Source organism: Anastrepha obliqua, chromosome 4, assembly GCF_027943255.1.
Source record: "Anastrepha obliqua isolate idAnaObli1 chromosome 4, idAnaObli1_1.0, whole genome shotgun sequence".
Taxonomy (NCBI): Eukaryota; Metazoa; Arthropoda; class Insecta; order Diptera; family Tephritidae; genus Anastrepha; species Anastrepha obliqua.
The window spans coordinates 101,022,441-101,046,466 of record NC_072895.1 but is presented as its reverse complement, the minus strand read 5'-3'; the positions used below and the strand labels follow the sequence as shown (position 1 = coordinate 101,046,466).

Here is a 24,026-nt window from a genome sequence, read left to right as displayed (position 1 = left end):
GTGTATTGTAAGTTTTTTTTTAAATAAATGTATTCAAAGCATGCCCATAAATATTGCATGTCTATAGTTTCAAAACCTAGCTCGTGCCCTGCGTGAAGAATTTAACTACAAAAATTGACAACAGCATTATACCCAGCAAATCAGTATTTTCTTGTAGCCTACACTATGCATCAAGCTTTGGCAGAGCAAACCAAATTTTCCAGATATATTAAATGTTCAAAATCAATATAATAGCCCAGATTTGATATCTCGATTTTTTGCAAGTGAAGGAATTTCGTGATAATGCTGTTATAAAAGATTCTAGGTAAAAGTTAAAAAAAAAAAATTCTTAAAACATAAAAATTTTATTTTCATTTTACCAATGACTTTCCAGTTTTGTGTTTTCAAACAATGCAATACATTTTTACCATTTCTTCACTTTTCTTCGTATCGTAATTACTCCAATGAAAGTAAATTCAAAGAGTTTAAGATACAAATTCACTGAAATTTAAAAATTTATTCAATTCTTTTCAAGTATATGGATCTGATTACTTTAAATAACAAGATTTCTTCTTATCTTATTTGGCACATAGTCATTTATGAGAAAATTATTTGAAATGCTATTCAAGTCGTCGATATGTGCTTTTCTTTGTAGGTTTTGTAACGTTTGTAATTCATAGCGTAAGCTGAACTTCAGATGGTTATATCCCAACATATTTTGAAGTTTGCGATTATCGTTTTCAGTCAGCGCCATACTTGAAAAGTTAAACATTTTAAGCTCGGTTGGATGTATACCTAACCAGCGTATGTGTGGACATATTAAATTCTTTAACATTTCTCGGGACATCTTCCGCGACCCAAATTGATAGGTCAATAGGATATCAATGCCATATGGATCGGCGTCAAAAAGAGCATATACTGGTAGTTTATGCTCGGCAGAAAGGCGATTTACAATGTAACGCGTACATAGGTCTGGATACCCTTTTCCAGTAATCAATATTATATCTACGCCAATGACTTCGAATATTTTTTGTGATAAGAGTTTAGAAAATATGGTATTTTTTTCGACAAGCAGTACAAATGAGGCACTTGTTTCCAAGCGATCGATTGAATTCTGATCTTGTGGAAGCACAACAGCACCGCCATACGTATAACAGTCGATCATGTCACCATTTATCATAAGAAAACGGATTGCACCTATAAAAATAAGACAACAAAATAATAAAACCATGAAAATATAAATCTATTTAAGATAGGAAACCTGCTATTAGTCCCTTTCCAGATGCGAAAATTCTTAAATTCCATGGAGTTGTATGTAAAAGTGCACAGACATCTTTTAAACTACTACAAATACTGACAGTTTTGCAGCATTTTGCGGGATCATTGTAAAAAAGTTCTCTTAGCGTACATACGCCACCGGATAGAAGAATTTTATGTACTTCCATCAAGATATAAAAACACAAGGAGGAGCGTTGAAAACTTAGCAATCTGTATGTCACTATGCGTTCGAGTAGTGGCATAGTGCGTCTTCTGCGAAATTTAAAAATTCCACTACTGCAGGAAATGAGATTCTCCAAAAAAATTATGACAATTTTTTCAATGTTATTAATTAATGTGTAACGCATCATTCCAGTTCTTAATAGATATAGAAAAGAAAGAAATAAAAAAAAGTATTAATAATCATAATTTATTGGTTGGTGGTTTATCTTAGGTACTCAAATAATATTTAATAATGAAAATTCAATTCATGTCGATCTTACAATTCTACAAAATGCCGTGGTGCTCCAGATTGACAAATGACGCTATATCAAACTATATTTTCAACATGTCGGTGACTCTTATGTAACCAATTCTGAAAATCTGGAGAATACAATACCTTTCCGTTACTTTTTGATTTAATTGAGCTACATTTTCATAAATTAATTTTTTTTTTGTGTTTTGGTTCTATAGCCCACGACTTCATTGTTCCCTTCATTGAATCCCTTAAGAAAAATATTTAAGGTCTGCCACTCCAAAATTAATAAATGCACAAATTATAATATTGGTAAAAGATCATAAAAAGTATAAAAAGTACCATTGCTGGCTCGTAGGGGAGACTCGCATTGAATAGATGGAAATAAGTCAAAATAAAAAATGTTTTGTTTTATAAATGGTTTGTCGAAATATACTTAACCATTAACAGCAGTACATACCTTAAAAGTCATACTAAGATAAATGAAAAATAACCCAATAAAAACTTTCTAATGGGAAATGGTCTATGTTGTAAATTCAAAAATTGTCTGACATTAGCTTTTTTAAAGTAACTCCGAATAAATCTCCTCTCACTCTGCTGCATACAATTTAAGAAGAAATCAAACGAAATTAGTATAAATAATATGATTATACCTAAAACAGTTTTCAATGCGAATGTGAGGTGATTTTACAGATGAACCCAATGCTGGTGAAGACATTCCACCTATTCAAAATACTATGTATGCATTTCCCAAAAGCTTTTGACTCTATTGAAGTAAGACAACGAATCAAAAATATAATTTTTAAAATTGTGTGTATTTAGATAAATTGATATTTTTTTTTCAAATAATTAAATAAAACTTATTGCAATGCAAATATGTTTAACAAATTTTGCCTCTCAATTATGCTACTTCAGTTTAACTAACGGCCCTAAAATTAAATATGTATGTACAGTGGTGGTCTTATAATTAGAAACGATGTGCTAAGAAAAATAAAATCACTGTGCATATTTTTGGAAGACGTGCACTGTGAATTATGAGCACCGTTATTTTTAGAATAGGCGATGAACATTTTAGTTAGAAAAACACGTTGATATTTGATGGTTGATTCCTGTAAAAATTCACATTGTTTCTCTGATTGTGTTTCTTGGCTGGCCACAAAATTAGAAACGCGCAGTTTTTTCTTAAATTTTCTATATTTATCTTGGAGTGTTAAAGTAAGTATACTGAAAAAATCCATAGATTAGCTTATCTAATTTTAGTTCATCTCAATTGTTAGAATGGGTAAGAAAAAGTCATGCTCCCCGAAATTGAGGGAGCTAATTGTACAGTGTTACAAAAAGGAAAACAATTCAATGTCGGCTATCGCACAAAGGTTTGGCTGCTCCAAAAAAATGGTATTCGGAGCAATTCATTTGTACAAAAAAACGAGGAACTTTGAAACCCCAGCCAGGAAGACTAGATCTCGAAAAACAACTCCAGCGGATGATAGGCATATTTGTAGGACCAGCAAGAGCAAGCATTTTATGTCTTCGCATGATATAAAAGCCGAAGTTGCAGAGCAATTAAACGTAGAAGTCTCCGCTCGGACGATAAGAAGGCGCTTACAAGAGGCGAGACTACGTGGGTGCATCGCACAAAAAAAACAGCATATGTAAAAAAAAAATATTATGAAGCGGTTACGATTTGCTAACGAAATGCTCAAAAAAGATTCAAGATTCTGGAATAGAGTTCTCTGGAGTGACGAATCGAAATTCAATTTATTCCAATCTGATGGAAAAACATATACGAGGCGTCCTCCAGGCAAAGCTTTGGACTTTGAGAACTTATGGGCAATTGTGAAACGATATCTCAAGGACAAAAGTCCGAGAAATAATAATGAATTGTTTCAATTGGTGCAGCAAAGCTGGGAGAGTATATCTGTTGAAAGATACCAAAATTTAATACAAAGCTTGCCGAGAAGGCTACAAAATGTTATAAAAAATAAGGGTTATCACACAAAATATTAAAATTATGCTAATTTTGTTGAACTTTTTGAAGATATTTTTAAGTTTTCCTTGTCGTTTCTAATTATTTAACCAAGATGAATTGGTGTTTAGTATTAAGTTTATTTTTTTTTTAGGATTGTAGTAATGGTGAACATTTTTTATGTTAAACTGAAAGACTACTTGTTTTTGTATTATTTCTAATAAAAAAAATGATATGGCGAAATAAATTTTAAAATTGTATTAGTAAAATCAAATGCTGCTATCTCGTTTCTAATTATAAGGCCACCACTGTATGTCATTTGGTATACTGGAGCACCTTCATATATACATACATATATTATTAATATTTGCTCATGTTTAAGCCCATCTGTAATATATATATATAACAATATATGAATTTCCGCATTATACTTTATATCTGTCGAACAAATCATAATGGTGTGGTTCCGCAATACTTTGTTTTTATAAACAAAAACTCAGGCCCCTCTCAAAAAAAGCGTATGTTGTTATCTTTTCGTGCTACATTCAACAACATTCTAGCTAATTATTAAAACAAATATAAACTCTACGATATTCAAGCCTCTTTGCAAACCTATAATTCATCCCTACACTACAAGAATCAACATTAAACTAGTTTTCCAATAACAATTTGACCTTCTTTCTTCTTTACCGTTTTATCTTGGCTGCCTTTCCACTTCATTTTTGTTACTCAAACAAAGAAACCCAGTTAGTACGTTTCCCTACTTTTTCCAGATACGTTAATGAAAAATGTGTATTCGTGTATTCAAGTCTTACCTAAATTTCAACTGCCTTTAAGCAGTACGTTGCTTTGTTTCTGCACAAATCATCCGAAAAATTTTAGCTTGAATTATGGTCTATTTGTTTTTATAAAGTAAAATATGCTCATAAGTATACATATACATATAAGAGTGATTTGGCCATTTAAAATTAGACAACTGTGTGATGTCTACTTAAGCTCTTATGAGCTTGGTAACTTTATGTTAAAATTATAAAAAAAAAATGAAGCAGCCCTCTTATTATCGATTATTTTGATTGCTACTCTCTTCCTTCACTTACCATTTATATAATTAATTTTTCTTATTCCCGAATTCCAATACAAAGTTTTAGCAACTTTTGAAAGGGATTTTGCAAATAGACTATTTCTATACATGGAAAAAGCCACTTTTCGGAATATCGAAATTTTTGGGTGTCTTGTTCAACAGAAGACTCAGATGCTTCATACGGATCGGATACATTAACACACCGCTGCAGTATCAAGGCCGACTCAGAAGCATTGAAGTCGACGTCACACGAACTTCGACGCGATTTCTTCTTCCTCTTTTACTTATACATATGATGTATCTGCAGTTTTTTCTAGCGACTTAGCCCGATGTTTAATGGGTTTTATTTTTGTAACAATTCCCCAGAAAATTGATTTGCCAAGAAGAATATAGTTTTTTTTTTTCTTTTCACACGCGAACACTTACTATTGGAAATATATGCCACGGGTCATTAGCGAACGTCCCGAATCAAAAATTACCAATTTCCACACCTTAGCCACAAAAAAAATTTATATGCACTTTTCGCATCAAGTATTTCGCATCAGTAACACCAATTCTGACATATTTTTACAGCAAACCGCGATACACACCTTTCTAGTATTTTTAACTACTTTTTTATTCAATTTAATCTGCAAAAAAACTGCTTTACTTTACTTTAAAATTACTGCAGTCTGCAGGATCTTCCCAAATTTTGTAGATATACGTACGAATGATACTCACACGAGCGAAAAGACGGTCGCCATCTTTGAATTCAGGTATTCGTCTCAACGACGTCAATAGCATATGAGAACCCTGCCACATAATGAAATATTCGGTAAATATCTTGACTGTAATATGGCAATATGAATTCTTTGGAAACTTATTGTACTTTATATAACACAAAAATATAATCTAAAATAGTGTCAAATATTCTGAAGAAGAACTTTGTGAATGGGGTTTATTTTTTGCTGTATTTGACATTACAAAAAATTGTATTATACGGTATTACATACATTCAGCAAACTTTTGAGAAAATGTCACAAACCATTATGTTTAACGACTATCCCGTCTGATAAATATATTTTTTTGATATAGGTATAAGCTGATTTTTAATTAAACACGCTTATAAAAAAGAACAAGTAAAGAAACATATTGATAAACTCATATTAAATGAATATTTACGAATATTCTGGCAATATTTACAATAATTTTTCATTACCATAGCAACAATTTGTTATTCCACCTACAGTCAAGCAAATAAAGAAATAAATCCACTGAAGAGTAAAAAAAATTTAATATGGGAATGTTTAAGAAAATATCAACATTTTTTAAAAATAAATCTGAAAAAGTGACGATACTTGTCATCGGTTTAAATAATAGTGGTAAATCAACCATAATAAACCATTTTAAATCGCCACAAGAACAGGCTGCTATCACAGTACCCACCGTAGGATTCACCTTGGAACAAATAAGAAGTAATTGCTTTGTACATTTATTATAAATTTTACTAACTTCTACAAATTCTTAAAAAAGGTGAAGGCGTCTTATTCACAATGGTCGATACATCTGGTGCGTGGCGTTACCGGAGCTTATGGGAGCATCATTTCAAAAACTGCCATGGTATAATATATGTAATAGATTCTAGTGATCGCATGAGATTGGGTAAGTTTAATAAATAAAAACGAGAATTCAAATATTAACAAGTTCTTTTATAAACCATGCTTGTTAATTCGGACTGATTTCAGTCAAGAAAAATCTCAGCTCAAAACAGCTTTTGATTTCTCACACATTTGCGTTTTACGATACATATTCAAGTATTGGCAATATTTAATAAACATGGTAACACCATACAAAATTGCATAAAATGTCACGAAAGTTTTTCACCATGTGCAGTATAACGTTCAAAATGTTATCATGTGGAGCAAAATACATAGCTGTCAAGTATTTAAGGCCATTTTCTTAATATCTGATTAAGCGCCTAAAAAGAAAATAATCAGTCGATGATAAAATTGATTTTTCAGTGCTTGGTTAGCAAACATTCTGTATCATAAACATACCTCCTAAATGTTAGGAGTAACAGTTCTTGGCTGGATAAAATCCGGGTCACTCCGGTAACGTAGAACCGACTGTCGTAAGACCGTCAGTTCACTTTTGGCAAAGTTTAGCGGTTAAGAATCAAAACAAACTGCAATCGGATACTACTCAAGGCGTACTGCTTTTGCAAATTGGTGGTTTAAATGTCAAAATCAGCTAATTCCTTTGCAGAAATTTTAATCTGGAAGTAAAAAAATCAGATAACTTTGACAACCGAACCACCAAAATTAAAAAAAATAAATAAATCAGCAGCATTCGCTTTGATACCACCGAAAAAAATTAATTGTGTTTTGCCATCATATTGCAAGTTTTTGCATTGAATTTCAAAATTTAAATGAAAATGCTAACAAACAAAAAAGCACGTCACTTTGACATTCAAATCACCAAATCGAAAAGCAAAACAAATCAGTAGTGCGAAGTGACCTTGTGTGGATTTGGTTCGGAAATTATCGTTTCAAGTCATCTTTCGGCTAGCCCTCGACGAGGCGCTCTATGAGCATTTTTTATGCGAATTTGAAAACATTTAGGTTTCAATACTACAATATCATCGCCCCGGATGGAATACTACCAGGTTTCCGGTATGGTGAAACATAAAATTGTGAGCCTAAGCAAGGATGAAAGATTTCTGAATTCTGTCCACCATAATCACGGCAGGATTTTAAGTCATTCTAGATAAAGTGTCCCAAAAACGGGTGATTGGTACCATTTTTGTGAATTTATTTAGAGGATTACGAATATTTAAATTTATGACATTTCAACATTTATATAGTACATTCATTTTCATTTTCGTAGGCCTATTATTTAAAAATAAAATTAAAAAAAAATTGCTGACGTTGGCATGCTCATTATTATATCGTTTTTGCCCAGTTTTATTATTTTTTAAGATCTCTCAGCAGATGCAGCCGATGTTGCTAATGTTCTTCATTTACAACTTTATTCCGCAGTTGTGGTTCGGGACGAACTTGACACACTTCTGAAACACCCTGACCTGGAAAATCGAAGTATACCCATACTTTTATACAACAATAAAGTAGACTGCGAAGATTCACTGTCCAGTGTAAAAATAGCAGCTGGTAAATAAGAAATAATGCAAAAACGAAATAAGAAATGTTTGATTTTTTCAAATGATCAGCTTTAGGTTTACATAACATTGAAGATAAGCCTTGGCATATAACGCCGAGCAATGCAATTACTGGTGAGGGCTTGGAGGATGGTGTTCATTGGTTAGTGCAGCAAATTAAATCTGTGAGTTCTCACAATAAAAAATTTAAGCATTAAAGTCGATTTAAAGTCACAAACATTATGAAAATATACATTTTAATAAATAAAATAAAGTGAAAATATTAACAACAGTTTCCAACTCGTATTTTTAATCAAATCATACCAGTCTTCACCAACTCAATAGCGTCCATCATGGTTTTGAGAAAAATGGGCGTAAAAACTCACAAAACCATGTTTTTTGACGTATTTTTACACCTACTATTCTCAAAAACCTGATGTGCAAGAGACTCCAACTTATACTTAAATACGCAAAATAGACAACAACAACAACGATTACTCGTAGTTGGATGGCGTGTACACCATTTTTAAGTCTTTAGCCGAGCTCCTCCTATTTGTGGCGTGCATCTTGATGCTGTTCGACAATGGGGTCCCTGATTACAGTTTTTTAAAATTCAAAATGGCGGTAAACACGACTCTACAAATCTTCGAGTGTTTAGTTTGATGACCTTGGCTCAACTTTTTGATTTTGCGTGGGTCATCTTGAGTGATTTAAGGCACTACGTCTTGAAAAAGTATCAATACACAATTTACTGTAAATACAAAAGGTTGCGCGGTTCGTGAACAGGTTAGCGGGTTAGCTCTCAGTAAAATTGGCAGAATGATGATGTAATTTAAGAAATTCGTTTTCATTTTTTTTTTTTTTTTTTTTGCAAACATGTGTTTATATAGGGTTGTTCAATAGGTGCGCTTCAACTTTTTTCCGATAGGGAGGGCGAACGACGCAATATTTTTTATTTTTCGCTTGTCATTTGTAAACTTCATTAGTATACATTTCATCATGGAACGTTACACACTTGAGCAACGATTGCAAATCGTGCAAATTTTTTATGAAAATAATCGTTCTGTTACTGCTACTTTAAGAGCATTACGGCCATTTTACGGTCCATTTAACAAGCCGTCCCATTTTGGGGTTATGTGAAGTCATTGGTCTACAGTAACAAGCCGGCGACGATTTGTGAGCTCAGAGCCAATATTGAACGCGAAATTGCTGGAATTTCGGCCGATTTATGCAAAAGAGTGGTCGAAAATTGGGTTCAACGATTGGACTTCGTAAAACGTACACGCGGTGGTCATGCAAAAGAAATCGAATTTCATACTTAAATGTATATGTTCAAACTCGATAATAAAAAAAAAAATTAGTTATAAAAGTCAAACCGTTTGTGTTTTATTCAAAAAAGTTCAAAAGTTGAAGCGCTCTTACTGAAAAACCCTATATATGTACTTTATATGCGTACTTGAATTCAAATTCTATTGAGCATTTTGCTTAATAATTTGTGATTGCAACGCATTTTGTTATAAAAACTTATTAAAATTAGGTGCGCATTGTTGAATAGTGGCAATGACAATAGAAGTAAAGCTTTCGGGTGCAGTTGTTTTGCTATTCCAATGAGTCTCGAATTGTTGCAGAAGTGTAAGTCGAGTTTTGCCGTAAACCGTTTGTTAAAAAAGCATTCACGTGGAAAGCAAAACACACAATTTATGAAACATTCGGCAATTGTTATAATACGCTTAATAAAGTCAATATTAATGATCGAATGACCTTGAAGTTCATGTAAGATCTAATATATTAAGCTCTTAATTTGTTATAAGTTTAATAATCAAGGTAGAATCGTTTTCTCAATTCTATGTATTGAAAAAAAAAAACATTTTATTTATTTCCCCATTGATACTTATAGTATAATTCTTTTTGTACTATACATTATTAAGAATGTACATAAATATGATAAATAAATTTTAAAATAAGTACACAGGAGTAATGATATACCAAAGAATTTGGCGGAAATTGAATATAAGTGCAAACGAACTTTTAATCTCAACTCTGGTCTCATTCGAAAACGGCTAGGCTCCTTGCAGTGGTGAACATTGGAATGCCATTCTCTGAAGTAAAGATTTGTCGGAAAATTTGCCGGTATTTGCGCTCCACTTTCAATTATTTGCACAATTATATATACCCGTTTATATGAAATTAAAATTTAATAACTAAAATTTATATACTGTCATGTTTTGATCTGAATTTTAAATGCTTTTTCGGTATACAAGAATTCAATTTTTATTTGGTTTCTTACTTATTTGAATGAAGAAAGAAAAAACAAAACATTTAAGGGAAAAGAAAGAATGAGACTAAAGGGTTGTAACCGTCAAAAATGCTAAAAGTGCCTTTCAGCGGTTCTAACAAGGCGCATGTATTGCAATTGGTGTTGTTTCATCAGCTGATTATTGCCTGATTGTCAAAGTGAGACTATTTGTATTTTCTTTTCCCTCCTCTGCCTTCAGCTAAAATATGAGCATAGCCTGCCAAATTGCTATATTTGTGGAATTTATATCACCTTGTATAGATTCGCCCTAGGTATATTTTTATCATGGCTACTATTTTCCTCCGAAATTTGTGTTGCCGATAAGAGGCAAGAATGATAGAATTGTAAGAGACAAGGTGAACTGAGTACCATAAATGACGCCTTCCCAAACTAGTTACTTTATTTTTCAGCGACAAGTCCGACATCAGTCCCCTTTCCAACACAAAGCAAACAAAAGGAAGAGAAACTACATGTGTGTGAAAATTCAGTGAATGGGTTAATAATATTGTGATTGTAAGATTTAAACTAAACAAGCTAATGAAAACGAAGTGTCGTGTGTTAAATTGTGAAATCACAAAATAATATAAAGCCTCCAAATGCAATTTGTTTCCGTCTTTATGCGAAATATGCCGTGGGAAGAAAGTTTTTGTGTGTGCGTATAATTTCTTGTGCTTGGTTGTTTCCCTTATTTTCGTCTACTCTTACTCTTCTCAAACAAGTAATGGCTCTTCCATTAATTTTTTTATTCATGAGCTCTTGCGACATAGCGAATTCGGAAGGCGCCATCTGAGGTACTCAATTCGTCTTGGGCTTCAGAATCTTTATAAAATTTTGGCGTTTTAAGTTTCTCACCACATTCGTAAACAAAGCATCCAAAAGAAATTTTCTGTGACGAATTCGAGGCGAATTAGATTCGCTATATCTCCATAAACAGGGTTGCATAAAATTGTTAGTTGTATAAGTGACTAATTCAATTTATTACTAAAAAATGATAAAAGCAATAAACCAGTTATATAAATTGAAATCAAGATATTAAATTATTCCTACATATATAACAAGCCAAAAGAAACACATATTCTCTTTGAAGTTGGTACTAAATCCGATTAAAAATCCTTCATCTTAACACTCACTGAGAACCAAGACGAAGCTATACATGTATAAATTTGTCTTGCTGAGAACCCTATTTATGTACTGTGTAACTTTTGTTGGCTTTCGACTTGCTGCTGCCGTTGGTTTATTTCGTTTTCGACTTCAGTTTGGCTTCTTTGCTCTGGTATTATAGTAATTAATTAATGAAACAAATTTGAAATAAAAAAGTGAGAATGGCAAGAAAAGTGTAAAAAACATAAAGTGTATAGATTGTGGAACCAAACATGAACATTGGTAGTTAAATATTTATAAAATTGCACGCAAATCATCAAACATTTCCGTTCGTATTTGTGACAAATAAACGAATGAGACAAGTGAAAAATGAGTAAAGATACTCCGTTGCGAAAAGAGATGATTTAGGTCGAGGGAGGTATAATTATTATTTTGATTGCATAGAAACAGAAGGAAATAGTGCTGAAATGAATTTAATATATGTATAGAGATTAGAAAAACGAAGGGCTAAAGATTCTGTAAAAAACCTCGAAGCAGGAAGTAGAAATTCTAAGAAAGTAAAAGGGCAAAGTAGATAACAAAAAGGAAGAAGAAGCGTCTTTGAAATAAAGAGGTTGCCACCCACAACTTCTAATAAGTACGAGATATAGATACACACAATGAATAAGGAAAGTAATATAAAAGACGTAAAGTTAAAAATGTCGATGGGTAATTAATTAAACATTCCTCGAAGGTAGTTTTATTAGTAATATATTTTTAATAATAAAACAGATATTTGAACTTATTGAACTATTTCGTAACACATTTATGACGTTCTTAGACTTCTGATTGTTCATACTGGCATCATTAAATTTACAAATTTTAACGCCCTTTTTTCCGATTTCGTTCACTTTTACTCCTGAGATCAAGCCTGCGCTTATTTTTATATAAAATTATATCTAAATATTATTTCATAGTGATATAAATATACATTACATAATTAAAGAAAGTGAAACTAGTGAGATCAGTTCCACTACAAAAGTTACAAAAAGTAGCTTTTAATTTAATGAAACGATGTCGTTGTCAATTTCAGTTCTTGATAATTGACTTAACATAAACTATTTGTCTAACTTTGCCTGCTTCGACTTTCTTCTTTCTTCTTTTTGCAATGTTTGGTAGAGGCTAGTGTCGTCTGGTCCATTTTCAGGTTTTTGATGCTTGTAGATAGAATATGAATTTAAAAACGAGTCTTAATTAAAAAAGGTCTTTATTTTGAGACCATTAAAAAGAGCGGCCGTATAGCGCGGTATGGGAGTATTTCACAAACTTGTCTCTTCCCTGGAGCATGAATTTGTAATTGAATTGTAATTTTATTTTTTTAACAAAATATTACATCCTTTGGTCATAGCATAAAAATATGGTTAAGTGAAACTTATTTTGGTGTTATTTTTTTATATTTAAAAATAATTGTATTGTAACCTTTGTAGTAAATACTCCAACTTCTTGGTTTGCATTATATAAATATATTTTTACTACCTGTTTCCGAAAATAGATTATATCTATGTATATGATATAGTGAATTGTGGGGATGAAACTTCTTCTTCCTCTTGTTTGGCGCGATAACCGCTTGCGTGATTTTAGCCGAGCTTAACAAAGCGCGCCAATCGTTTCTTTCTCGTGCTAACAGGCGGCAGTTGGAGACACCAAGTGAAGCCAAATCTTTCTCCACTTGGAGACTTTCCTCTTTCCCTGCTACCATCAGCTGTTACCGCATCGAATACTTTCAGGCCGGAGCGTTTTTACCCATTCGTACAACGTGATCCAACCAACGAAGCCGCTGGATCTTTAGTCCCTGCGTTATGTCTATGCCGCCGTTAAGCTCATTGTTCCATTGTCTACAAAACTCGCCGTCACCGACGTGCAAAGATCCAAGAATCCGCAGAATCATTCTCTCAAACATTCTAAGGGACGTCTCATCTGATATTGCCATCGTCCAAGCTTCTGCGCCATACGATAGGACGGGAATGATAAGAGTCTTATAGAGTGTTAGTCTTCTCCGTCATACATATATATATATATATACCCTTTTGGGGGTTTGGCCAAACTATTTGTGACTTGCGTCTTGATGTTGCTGCACAAATGGAGTAACCTACAGTTTTAAACCAACTCCGAACAAAAAATATTTTTTATGAGAAGCTTTTTCATGGCAGAAATACACTTGGAGGTTCGCTATTGGCTGCCGAGGGGTGACCGCTATTGGAAAAACCTTTTTCTTCATTTTGGTGTTTCACGGAGATTCGAATCTACGTATTAAAAAATATTATAAAATATCTGTAATTATATGTACATAATTCTAATTATAAATAGTTTGGCTTTTTCCCAATGCGGAGGGAATTGTTGGGCTGGAATTTAGAACAATGTATATTTTGGAATTTCTGGCAAACTATAATGTTTTTTTAATGAAACTTGGTGGAGATGATAGTGAGGTGTTAAGGAACACTCTTTATAACTTTAAATTATTCGGAAAATAATAATTTTTTAATTATTTACATTCAAAATGCCCTCGGGAACTTCACTATAATTTGCCACATTACACTCTATATTTTTTAACATTTCACTAAAATTCACCAAATATACACTCCCACGCGTGTTTGTACCGATTTTTATGCTAATATTCTAATTATATCTATTAAAATTAAATGCAAATTCATTTGCCTATGCAATCACATTCCAATTTTAAGCGTGAACAAGAAGAAGATTGGAATTACAACAGTATGGTGTTGCCGGATGCCTGCAAATGAAAACAAAAATTAAGTACTTGAGTTTAGTGCTAATGATGGGAATGGGGGTTATTGTGCCTGCTTACTACATACACGCATATGACGTTTTAATTTTGGGTTCAATGGTTTTAACACGGAAAGGAGTTTTACGCAGCGTAGCCGGAGTCGGACTGATGAGGGTTATTTTTTTAAAGCGCGGCCGAAGGCCGCCCACGCGAAAAGGAGTTCTATGCAAAAATACTGTGTTAATTAATTTAATTTAATTTTAATTACTTTATTATTTTTTGTGATACGCTTAATATCATTGTTTTTAAGTTTAAATGAGTTGTATGTTTTTATTTTCAAAATTATATCTCAACTTTAAATTACAGCAAAAAATACTGCAGTTTTACAATGAACCTTCCACTGAACATCCCTTCGTGCGAACTTCGTTTTCATTTCGGGTGTATGGCAACACCAACTTTTCGCTAAATTATAGAACTTTAACATTAAATTACTTAAAAACTATAAGCCTCCGGCAGGTTCTGTTTTCAGTTTTAAGATGGGGATACACCCCTCTATCACCCCCTTTTTACCGTTTTTTCCAAAGCGATATACATTATACTAAATTTTAGCCCCCAATGTTTGGTATTTATAAAAAATAGTATTATGGTATTGGCATCCCTATTTGCAATTGGGGAATTCTGTATTTTTATTTTTAACTTTTATTCAAGGCGAATCTTAACATGAATTCGCTGGCTTTTATTTTCACTCTTATTCCTTGTTCGCTGTCACTTTTCTGTTGGTTTTATTTTGGGGTTTATCGGTTGTTCTCTGTGGTAGTGTTTCTATGTTCTCGTGTTCGGTTGTTTTGTATTCTTTGTCGGTTAGTTCAATAGAGGGGGTGTTTGTAATTTTTCAAAATAAAAGTGTGTACAAGGGGTTCAGCGGATCCCAGCGGTAAACGTCGAACCAAGAAGAAAAATACAGTGGACATCACGATTGGCAGACGGAAGAGGTATTTCGTAAAGTGGATTTTTGTTTTGGGTACTTTGACTGGTTCCTGAGATATATTATCGAGTTAAAAAATATATATTAAAATACTAGATTAAAGCAGCAAAAATGGGATAGGTTGGCCACGGCGGAAATTACAAATTCCTTAATCACGGAATAAAAATTAAAGTTATGCGTTCGTGCGTCTACTATATTTGTACATACAAAGTACTGTTCTATATGCCTTTATAATTATGCTTCGATTTGTCAATTAGTAGTGCAAAATTACAAATATACATACTCACTTCTCACTTCATATATGTATGTATGTATGTATATTACAGTGTACTATGTATGGTATGTGATTTGCGTTAATATAATATATACTGTTAAACTTGCAATAACTAGACTTTTTATATGTATATATATCCATGCATTTGTCCATGTATTTAAAAATGTTTGAATACACAATTGCACATGCACATGTACTGTGTATATGTACATATGCATATATATTTATGTACATATTTGATTGTATGTACGTATGTGCTCATATTATTCAGTCTTGTATATTACATGTTGTTTGTGAATGTAAATGAAATTGTTGTTATGAATGTATGGGCACATGCGTTTAGTATATGCTTTTATTATACATATATATCGCTCTTATGATATTAACGTATACATAAATTTAAACACATATCATATATATATAATTATTGTAGTTTGTTAGAGCGATACGAGTGTGAAAAGAGCGAGAGCGGACGGCGCGGAGACGGAGCCTCCAAAACGCACGCAATGCTGGTGAAGTGGAAGTGAACATATGAAAAAGTGCTGAGCCAAGCAGCAGCTAACACAACAGCAGTAGCATAAGTTGGTCTTCAAGTTCATATTGCAGCAGCAGCAACTTCAATTGATATCAAACCAGCAACATTATCAATATCAACAATAGCCAACCATACGCCATTAATAATAACATAAGCTTTTTGCTAGGAGCTGAGGTAAGTGCTAAGCTTATCAAGCAGAATAAATAGAAAAAAGGTACCCAAAATATGTAGACATGAATTTAGTTTGTGTTTATTGAGAAGTACTTATAAACATTCAACTTCCAAATAATTATATAAGGAAGTCACGAATGCACACGAAGTGTAAACCTACTTTTATTCCATTTCTATTTCTAATACATTAAGGCCATAGCCACAGCAAAACTGTGTTTTTTCTAAATTCCTGCCCCTTTGCTGTCTTGCAGTAACAATACTCTGTGCTTCTGCTGTGGCAGCTTTAATTTTCGCAGCCGAAGTATAGCCGCACCGAATGAAATGACAAGCTGAAACTAAATAATTTCAGGAAAGTTGTGGTGATCTCATCAGAAATATTGAGGCAAAAAGCTCAATTCATCAGAGAATTTATCAATAGAATATTTAATTTTGGGGAAATATTGAGGATTGAATTGATAAACAAACCAAGTTGCAGTGCTCTTTAGAAGTAGAGGGGATGAAAAGGGCTTTCTTTCTACACCGATTTTGTGTTTGGATTGGCTTAATATTCCGTTTTCGAAAATGTTTCGTCCAAAACTAAACTGAACTTTTACTACAGACGGTTATACTAAGGCAATATTATTACAATGAAAAGCATTAAGGCGTTAGGGGTAGTCAGAGGCCAGAAAAAGTGATAATTTTGTTTGCTAATCAATTGCTTTATTTTACCAAAATAAAAACATAGCATTAATACATCATGTTTCGACTTGACTTTAGCAAAATTTCAACAACAAAAATGAATAATTGTAAAAGTTATCGCTGTTTGTGTGGAGTCCGTTTCTCCAGAAGTCATCTAAAATCAATCGCTCAAGAGAATTTAGTTTTATTAATAGATAATCTTGTGTCTGATTTTAGCCTTTTTTTGCATTCAAACTTAACAATATGGTGGTCTCAGGAAATATTTTTTAGATTGAAACCGGCAATTAATTGTTTCAAAAAAATCGAAATTTTTGAAAAAAAAAATTCTTTGATCAGGCACGAGTTTTTTTATGTTTTTTAAAAGCAGTATAAATTTTACTGAATTACTACCTTCTCGAGTGTTATCGTTAGCGCGCTTATCTGTCACTTTAATACGTGCAGCATCCAGCTACTCGCTCTCGAACGCTCCGGAGCGCTCGAGCGCCCTTTGTTAATTGTTGAATGACTCGGACTCACTTCAAATTTCACACAATATTTTAAGATATTATATTTTAAGAAAATGCAAAAAAAATCCAATCTATTGAAAACTCTGACTAACCCCTAAGCCCTTATCACGCAATTAATTACAGAATTTACATTTGATGCGTTCGAAAATCTTTGAAGTAAATAATTAAGTACCTGAAAAATAAAGGAGCTAATTTTCTAAAAATGTAACTATCGATTATGACTCAAAGTAAAGTTGCTGCTGATTGAGTACTTGTTTTTCATTAATTTTGGTTTATAAATAATGTTACATATAAATACAAATTACATATAAATGTATATATGTGTATATGTACTAAAGGATGATTTATTTTTTTTTTTTCAGTTTTTATTGCAATTCTAAATCAAGCAAACAATTTGTTTCAAATTAACTCTACACGGCTACTCAAACTCATTCAAAAAAGTGTGTTATATCGACACAATGGTATCTACACGACAAATGGCCACAAGTAGTGGCAATGGCCCACTAAATCACAATTCCACCGCTGTAGATTCCGCTCGATTTCCTGCAATTGCCGCACACACTCAACGTGGGATCGTAGGAGCACCCACAATATCCTCGATCATTGCTACGAACTTAGCCGCTTTTGCGACTCGTCAATGTGCTCATCATCAGAATCATCATCAGTTGGTTAAATTGAGTGACACCACTACTGACGCAAATGAAAACACAGAAGACCCCGTGCAGCTACTTGATTTGCCTAATGAAATTTTAGCAAAAATATTTGCTTATGTGGGTTATCGAAAAGTTGGTCAACTGAGAGTGGTGAGTATTTAATTAAGCTCTTGGCATAAATATTTACAATTTGAAATCTAATTAATTTGTTTTTAAATAAAATAAGTAAAGACTATTATAGTATGGGCTGGCAGCGAAAAAGATCACAAAACATGCAGTAATCTATAAATTATTTGGAACATCGCTGGTATTTTTCTTTATAACTGATAAATAGTAACTTAAATGAAGTCTTAAACTCGATCTTGCATTAATATAACGGCAGATTATCTGACATGCATATGCCCTCGGCTCAAGATGTACAGAATGCAGAGGTGTGGCCAACATCATCGTTAACTGGCTCTCGGCGATTTTGAAGGCATAAGCTGATTGGTTGATGTAACTGCGATTTGTTTAAGGAAAAAAAGAGGTTGTGTTGGTGATATATGAAAAAAATCAATACATCGGAACAACGACTGATTGGATGAGTTTGCGAATACGTGTGAAATGAGCGGGCAGAATTCGGCTGCCGAGTACCCGAGGACGTGGCAGTCGCAGTTACGCTCAAAATTGTCCTCGGCTTTGGGCTTTCGCTATTTTACATACCTATATTGAGACTTATAATTGCCTCATTTTATTCTCAACGTCATTGAAGCCCAAAACACACAGAGATGTATCAGGGAACGGTAGGGCTGACCAACTTGCAAGAGAAGGTACCTGTTTTCCAAACATAAGTAATTTTATGGGGAACCTCTCGCAACTTGTAAGCTTTTTATTAAGGATGCAGTAATCAGTTCTGTAAATCAAAAATGGATTAGTGCCAATACCTGTGAAATTGCTAGGTATTGGCACGGCCAAGGCTGAATCTACGTCTGTCCAAGAATATTATAAAATTGAGTAGACTTCAAATTAGGACCTTAGTAGGGGCCCTAAGAGGACATCGTCTCATAGGAAATCATGCAAGGAGATTAGGCGTTTACATGCATGATTTCTGTCGTTAGCTGCAGGAATGAGGAGAAGTTGGAAACTATTCAACACCTTTTTTTTGCACATACCCGGCTCTAGCCAGAAGCAGGAACCGATATTTAAGATCCTACTTCTTAATGAATATATGTAGATAATCTATACACTTTAGAGCCCTGCGGCTCACAACGTACCCAATTCATGGTCTAAGTGGCATCGCTGACTCTATGTACGATGCGCCTGCCAAGCCTAACCTAAGCTAAGCTCAAAACAAGACTCTAATGGACTGAGTAATGTGCTATGAGAGCCATGCCGATAACAGACATGTCATAATGCGTTTACTAAATAAAGTTCGCGATAAAGACAGTTCCAACATTTAGTACTTCCATCGAAAACAGTTCCAGACTTCTGTGCTTTGACAGAGAGGATCAATAATCGCAGTGAGCGCGAAAAGTAATTTTCTTAGCGACTTGCGAGATTTACAGTGAAGTGCCGAAACACATTTGCCATGCACGATGGAGAAAATAATAAGTTGGCGTCAAATGTGGTACCGCTACTTTGCTCTCACCGAATTTGACAGAATCGTTGTGTGTGTGTGACGCCGCACTTGTGCAATTTATTCGTGTGTTTTTTATGCAATTTCTTCTTGCATTCTGGTTCGTATTTTCACAACTCCCTTATGCAACTGCACCAATGTCGCGCCACGCATTCTCTGATGGGCGCAATCTTGTTTCTAACATTCTTCTCTGCCATGTCTATGTTATTATACTTGAGGTGTGTGTCTACAAATAGAGGAGTCTACAGTTTTTTATCGCCTCAGATCGGTAGATATTGTTTATGAAAAGATTTGCTTTATAACCGAAATGAACTTAGATAGCGACGTCTATAAATAAAAAAAGTTTTTTCACAAGAAAAAAAGAGTGTTTTGCTCTTATTTGAGGGAGCAGATTACTACCGGATACGTACTTATGTATATAAGAGGAATTTTACTTTTTTTTTATTTAAGAAACGCTACTTACTACCAGTCTTCCTGTTTTATATCAGATCAAGGACTTCCAGCAGAATTCCTTCAATATTTAGAGGAAATGTGCTATTTAACTAATTTCATAACTTTAAATTGAAAACGTTTATAAATAATTTATAGAATATTTGTAATTGAAAAATAATTTTGCTTACAGGTTTCTCGCAAAATGAACGATGTTTGCATGGATATTTTGAACTCAACCTTTTCACGTCTTATTACGCAAACATATAACCGTTTTCACGCCATTAAAGCGAACATGCCGCGTCGTGAATCTGCGCGTCGCAACCATCCATTGGCTTGCGAATGCGATATCATTGAAACGTGTTACATGCGCCTGTCGCTGCTGCAAATGACTTTTGGTAAACATATCGAGCGTGGCCACTGTAGTTTCTTTCCTGGAGCCGTAAGTCACCTGCTTTTTTGTTTATAGAAATTTCAATTATTTTAATATTTTTTTGCAGATTTTAGATGAAGTATATAATATTTTAATTTATATAAGAAATACGCCGCGCCTTGAGCGTCCTTATCGGGTTACCGATGAGCTATTTGATCTCTCCACAATGGCCATGGAATACTTCAGGGATCGCATTGAGCAAACTTTGCCTGATATTGCTTGCTATAAGGATTTTTACAAATTACCCACCACCACAAAAAGACGTAAGTGTATAAGAAATGAAAATTTATAGAATAAAGAAATTTGAAATACATATAAATTCGGGACAATTAGAAATACAAATAGATAGATTTCACTATTTCTGTTTTCTAATCGAATTAATGTTAAATTCATATTTGTATTATTAAATAAAAATAATGTTTTTTAGCTGCTTTGGTTGCATCCGTTGATGTTGATAGCTCCTCGACGTCACCACCTCAAAGCAATATGGTATTGCGTAAAGGTATACGCAAAATCAAGCAGGGTATGAAAATTTATAACAATCAGTTGTCGGTATTACGTAATGAGCTGCGTACCTGTAAGCGAAAATCGTCGGAGCAGGGTAAGCAAATTGCCGAACAACAAAAATTATTGGCGGAACAGCAGAAACAGACGTTGGAGTATGCCAATCGGATGGACGAGAATGATAAGAAAAATGAAGAGATGGCACGCAAGTTCTCCACTTTGTTGCAGGTACAAAAAACAAAAAATATAGCGGGCATACAATAAAAGTTCATCGTGAACAGGAGGGTAACTTTAATCTGCTTTTGCAAATTTTGCAAATTTAATGAGTAAATGAATGCCAAATTTCATTCCGGCTACCGGATCACTGTAGTGTATTTCAAGCTGAAATTCTGGCTATCAGGGAAGGCCACAAGAGAAATAAATATATATTCCGATGGTCAATCGGCCCTGAAAGCTTTACAATCGCCAAATACTAACTCGAAGACATTAAAAGAATGTATGAACGCTTTGACAAAACGATCACATTACTTTGTAATAAAGGTGCTCTGGGTGCCGGGTCACAGAGACATAGTAGGCAACTGCAAAGCAGATGAACTAGTGAGATTGGGTCCCACATTACAGATCCAACCAGACAAAGCGAACATACCTATACCTTTAGCAACTTGTAAGAAGCTTTTAGACAAACACACTATTAGAGCTGCCAACAGGCTAAGGACTATGTCCCTGACCTGTGCAACAAGTAGAATGACGTGGCCAGAATGAAAAATGGGCCGCACAAACCAACTGTTGAAACTAAACAGGAAGAGCATGAGAAATCTGCTTGGGGTCCTAAAAGGGCATTGCTTGATTGGCAGGCATGCCAGTAGATTGGGAGCACCCAATAACGACTATTGCAGTTACAGGTCATTGAAGAAGAAGAGACTATAGAACACTTTCTATGCGGGTGCATGGCTCTGAATAGAAGAAGGTTCAATAATTTAGGAAAAAGTTCCTTGGCAGAAGTAGCCAATTTAAAAATAACAAGCCTTGTTTCAATGAGGACAATGTAGAGTGAGGAGATGCCCTGGTGGTATCACCATGGGCCCTGGTGTTATCACAATGGGCCTACAGCAGGCCTAGGTGTGTCAATTGACAACCACTTACCTACCTACCTGCCTACTCAGTAAATAATTACAATAAATAATTTTTTCGTCACTCGTCTTAATTTTTGGTCTAAAATAAAAATAAAAAGCTCACGAGCACTTTTAGTATTTGATAGCATTAAAAGAACACAGTCGTAATTAGCTCACGACCGATTCACTCAGGAAAATATTGCGAGTCTAGGAAATTAACCACGAAAACTTAAAACTTATATTTTTAATTCGCGCGCGTGTGAGTGCTAAAAACCATTTTAAATTTTTTAATATGCATTGATGTGTATTCCAAGCTAATTTATATTTTTCAATTTCAGGAATTAAATAAGTGTAAAACTGAATTGCAATATTGGCGTTCCAAGAGCCCAGCCATTCCAATTTGTACATCATGCGGCCAGAGGCTTGCGCCTATGTTGCCGCCCCCTGAGGATTTCCAAGCATTGATCAATCAAGGTGTTAAGCCAGAGGACATAATTCTCAACTTGAGCGACGACACAGACATCGAAAACGATATCACCATGCATGATTCCAATGGAACATCGATAGAAGTATCAACACCATCGCCTCAACCGTCAGTTTTCGCTTTTCCTGATAAAGAAACTACCACCAAATTATTGGCTGCCAGCAGTACAGTGACTAAAAATCAGCTCAAGCGTCAGCATTTCAGTGCCAGTACATTGTCCAACACCATTGGAAATGCATGCAATGAGGGCGGTAGCAACAGTGTATTTAATATTTATGCCACTGGAAGTCATAATAATAGCAACAGTAACTGTTGCAACTGTCAGCGCAAGGGTAGTGACAATCAGGCGGGAGCACTTCCAACGGCAGGCAGCGGCGTTCTGTTGGAATTTGGTAGCGCCATTGACGCTGATGATAGCAGCATTGATGCAGTTGACCAGTTGTTGCCAAGCGAAATGACAAATCGCTTGAATTATGTGCGTTGCAGCAACATAATACGCACGACTGCAAGCAACAGCCACACTTTGTACAACCTGCAACAAGAGAAGCAACAAAGCAATGCATTGACTTCAGTAACTAAACCTATTGGAGACGTTGCAAACTATGAGCCGACAGGGATGACTACACCAGTGATTTTCGCCGGCAATGAAAATGCAATCAGCACGAAGTTGGCGCAAGTGGGTGGCCGTTCGCATAGGAGCGTGATTGTTAGTCCGGCCATGCTTTCAGCCACTAAGAGTAGCGGCAGCGGCAGCAGTTTGCAACACGGGTTAAGCGGAGCTTGTAATGCAGTTGGAGCAGGTTTAGGTTCTGAAAATAAGTGTGGCCCGTCTACATTACTGGCTGGGACTGCAGAAGGCTGTGGTGGTTGTGGCGGCAAACAGATTGCCGAGGAGACGGCTGTGGAGCATGTCGTTAGCTTGCAGGGCATTACGTCGCACGAGACAAAAAAAGCACGTAGAGTACAAAAAACCACGAGATGTTTAAATGGTAGTGGTAAACGCAGTAAATAATAATATAATATTTTAAATGTAACACTTTTACTGTAGTGTTTTCCTTTTACTATTCGAATACATATGATAAGGAAAGTAGAAAGAAAAACTAGCGGCGGGAAGGTGAATAATCCTTAAAAAGTGTATGCAACAAAAGCGAAAGAAAATCAATATTAATTTTAAGAAGAGCAGTAAACGGCAATTGTTCAAAGTTGGCTTTGTGGTTTTTTATTCAACAAAATGTAATACACACATTTATATATAATTTAATACAGTTATAAACACGTATTCAGTTGGAAGTGATAAGTTCGAACGTCGAAGGCGTCGTGATAATTTAATGTTTTAACTTTCCGTTGTCATTTTTTCCTGAAACCATATTTCAGATAGCCTTCAAAAATATGCAACATCCCAATTGGACACATATGCTACGCACTCATCTGCACATACATGTATGTGCACAGAATTTTTTTAGAGCAACTAACACTAAAAAATGTCAAAGTGATGTGAAAGTAATATATGTAAAAAAAAAAATTCAAATTGAAAGCGATTTAAAAGTAAACAGGCAGTGAATGTAGAACTTGAAAAATATGTTTCAAATCAAAGT

The 24,026-nt window shown here is 34.4% G+C and overlaps 3 protein-coding genes across 8 annotated transcripts; 2 read left to right on the top strand and 1 right to left on the bottom strand.

Moving 5' to 3' along the window:
• Positions 1-476: 476 nt before the first annotated feature.
• On the bottom strand, positions 477-5,472 carry LOC129244499 (meiotic recombination protein W68). Of its 2 annotated transcripts, none has more exons than XM_054882155.1 (3): positions 4,775-5,472; positions 1,241-1,614; positions 477-1,176 (listed from the first exon to the last, which is right to left on the bottom strand). In XM_054882155.1, exons 2-3 carry the CDS (start codon positions 1,605-1,607, stop codon positions 533-535), a joined length of 1,011 nt encoding a protein of 336 aa, XP_054738130.1. In that variant the 5' UTR covers positions 1,608-1,614; positions 4,775-5,472; the 3' UTR covers positions 477-532. The 2 variants fall into 2 exon arrangements, with proteins under 2 accessions (XP_054738130.1, XP_054738131.1); XM_054882156.1 differs by having other exon boundaries at positions 5,349-5,472.
• Positions 5,473-6,001: 529 nt separating this feature from the next.
• Positions 6,002-8,123, top strand: LOC129245715 (ADP-ribosylation factor-like protein 6). Its single transcript, XM_054884057.1, has 4 exons — positions 6,002-6,212; positions 6,271-6,399; positions 7,776-7,904; positions 7,964-8,123. The coding sequence occupies exons 1-4, from the start codon at positions 6,035-6,037 to the stop codon at positions 8,107-8,109; spliced, it is 582 nt and encodes a 193-aa protein (XP_054740032.1). The 5' UTR covers positions 6,002-6,034; the 3' UTR covers positions 8,110-8,123.
• Positions 8,124-11,381: 3,258 nt separating this feature from the next.
• On the top strand, positions 11,382-23,473 carry LOC129243795 (uncharacterized). 5 transcript variants are annotated; one of them, XM_054881111.1, is made up of 7 exons: positions 11,382-11,460; positions 15,745-16,020; positions 17,564-18,004; positions 20,092-20,340; positions 20,399-20,594; positions 20,759-21,063; positions 22,286-23,473. In XM_054881111.1, exons 3-7 carry the CDS (start codon positions 17,660-17,662, stop codon positions 23,441-23,443), a joined length of 2,253 nt encoding a protein of 750 aa, XP_054737086.1. In that variant the 5' UTR covers positions 11,382-11,460; positions 15,745-16,020; positions 17,564-17,659; the 3' UTR covers positions 23,444-23,473. The 5 variants fall into 5 exon arrangements, with proteins under 5 accessions (XP_054737086.1, XP_054737084.1, XP_054737085.1 ...); XM_054881109.1 differs by having other exon boundaries at positions 11,456-11,570; XM_054881110.1 differs by lacking the exon at positions 11,382-11,460 and adding an exon at positions 11,578-11,706.
• Positions 23,474-24,026: the final 553 nt, after the last annotated feature.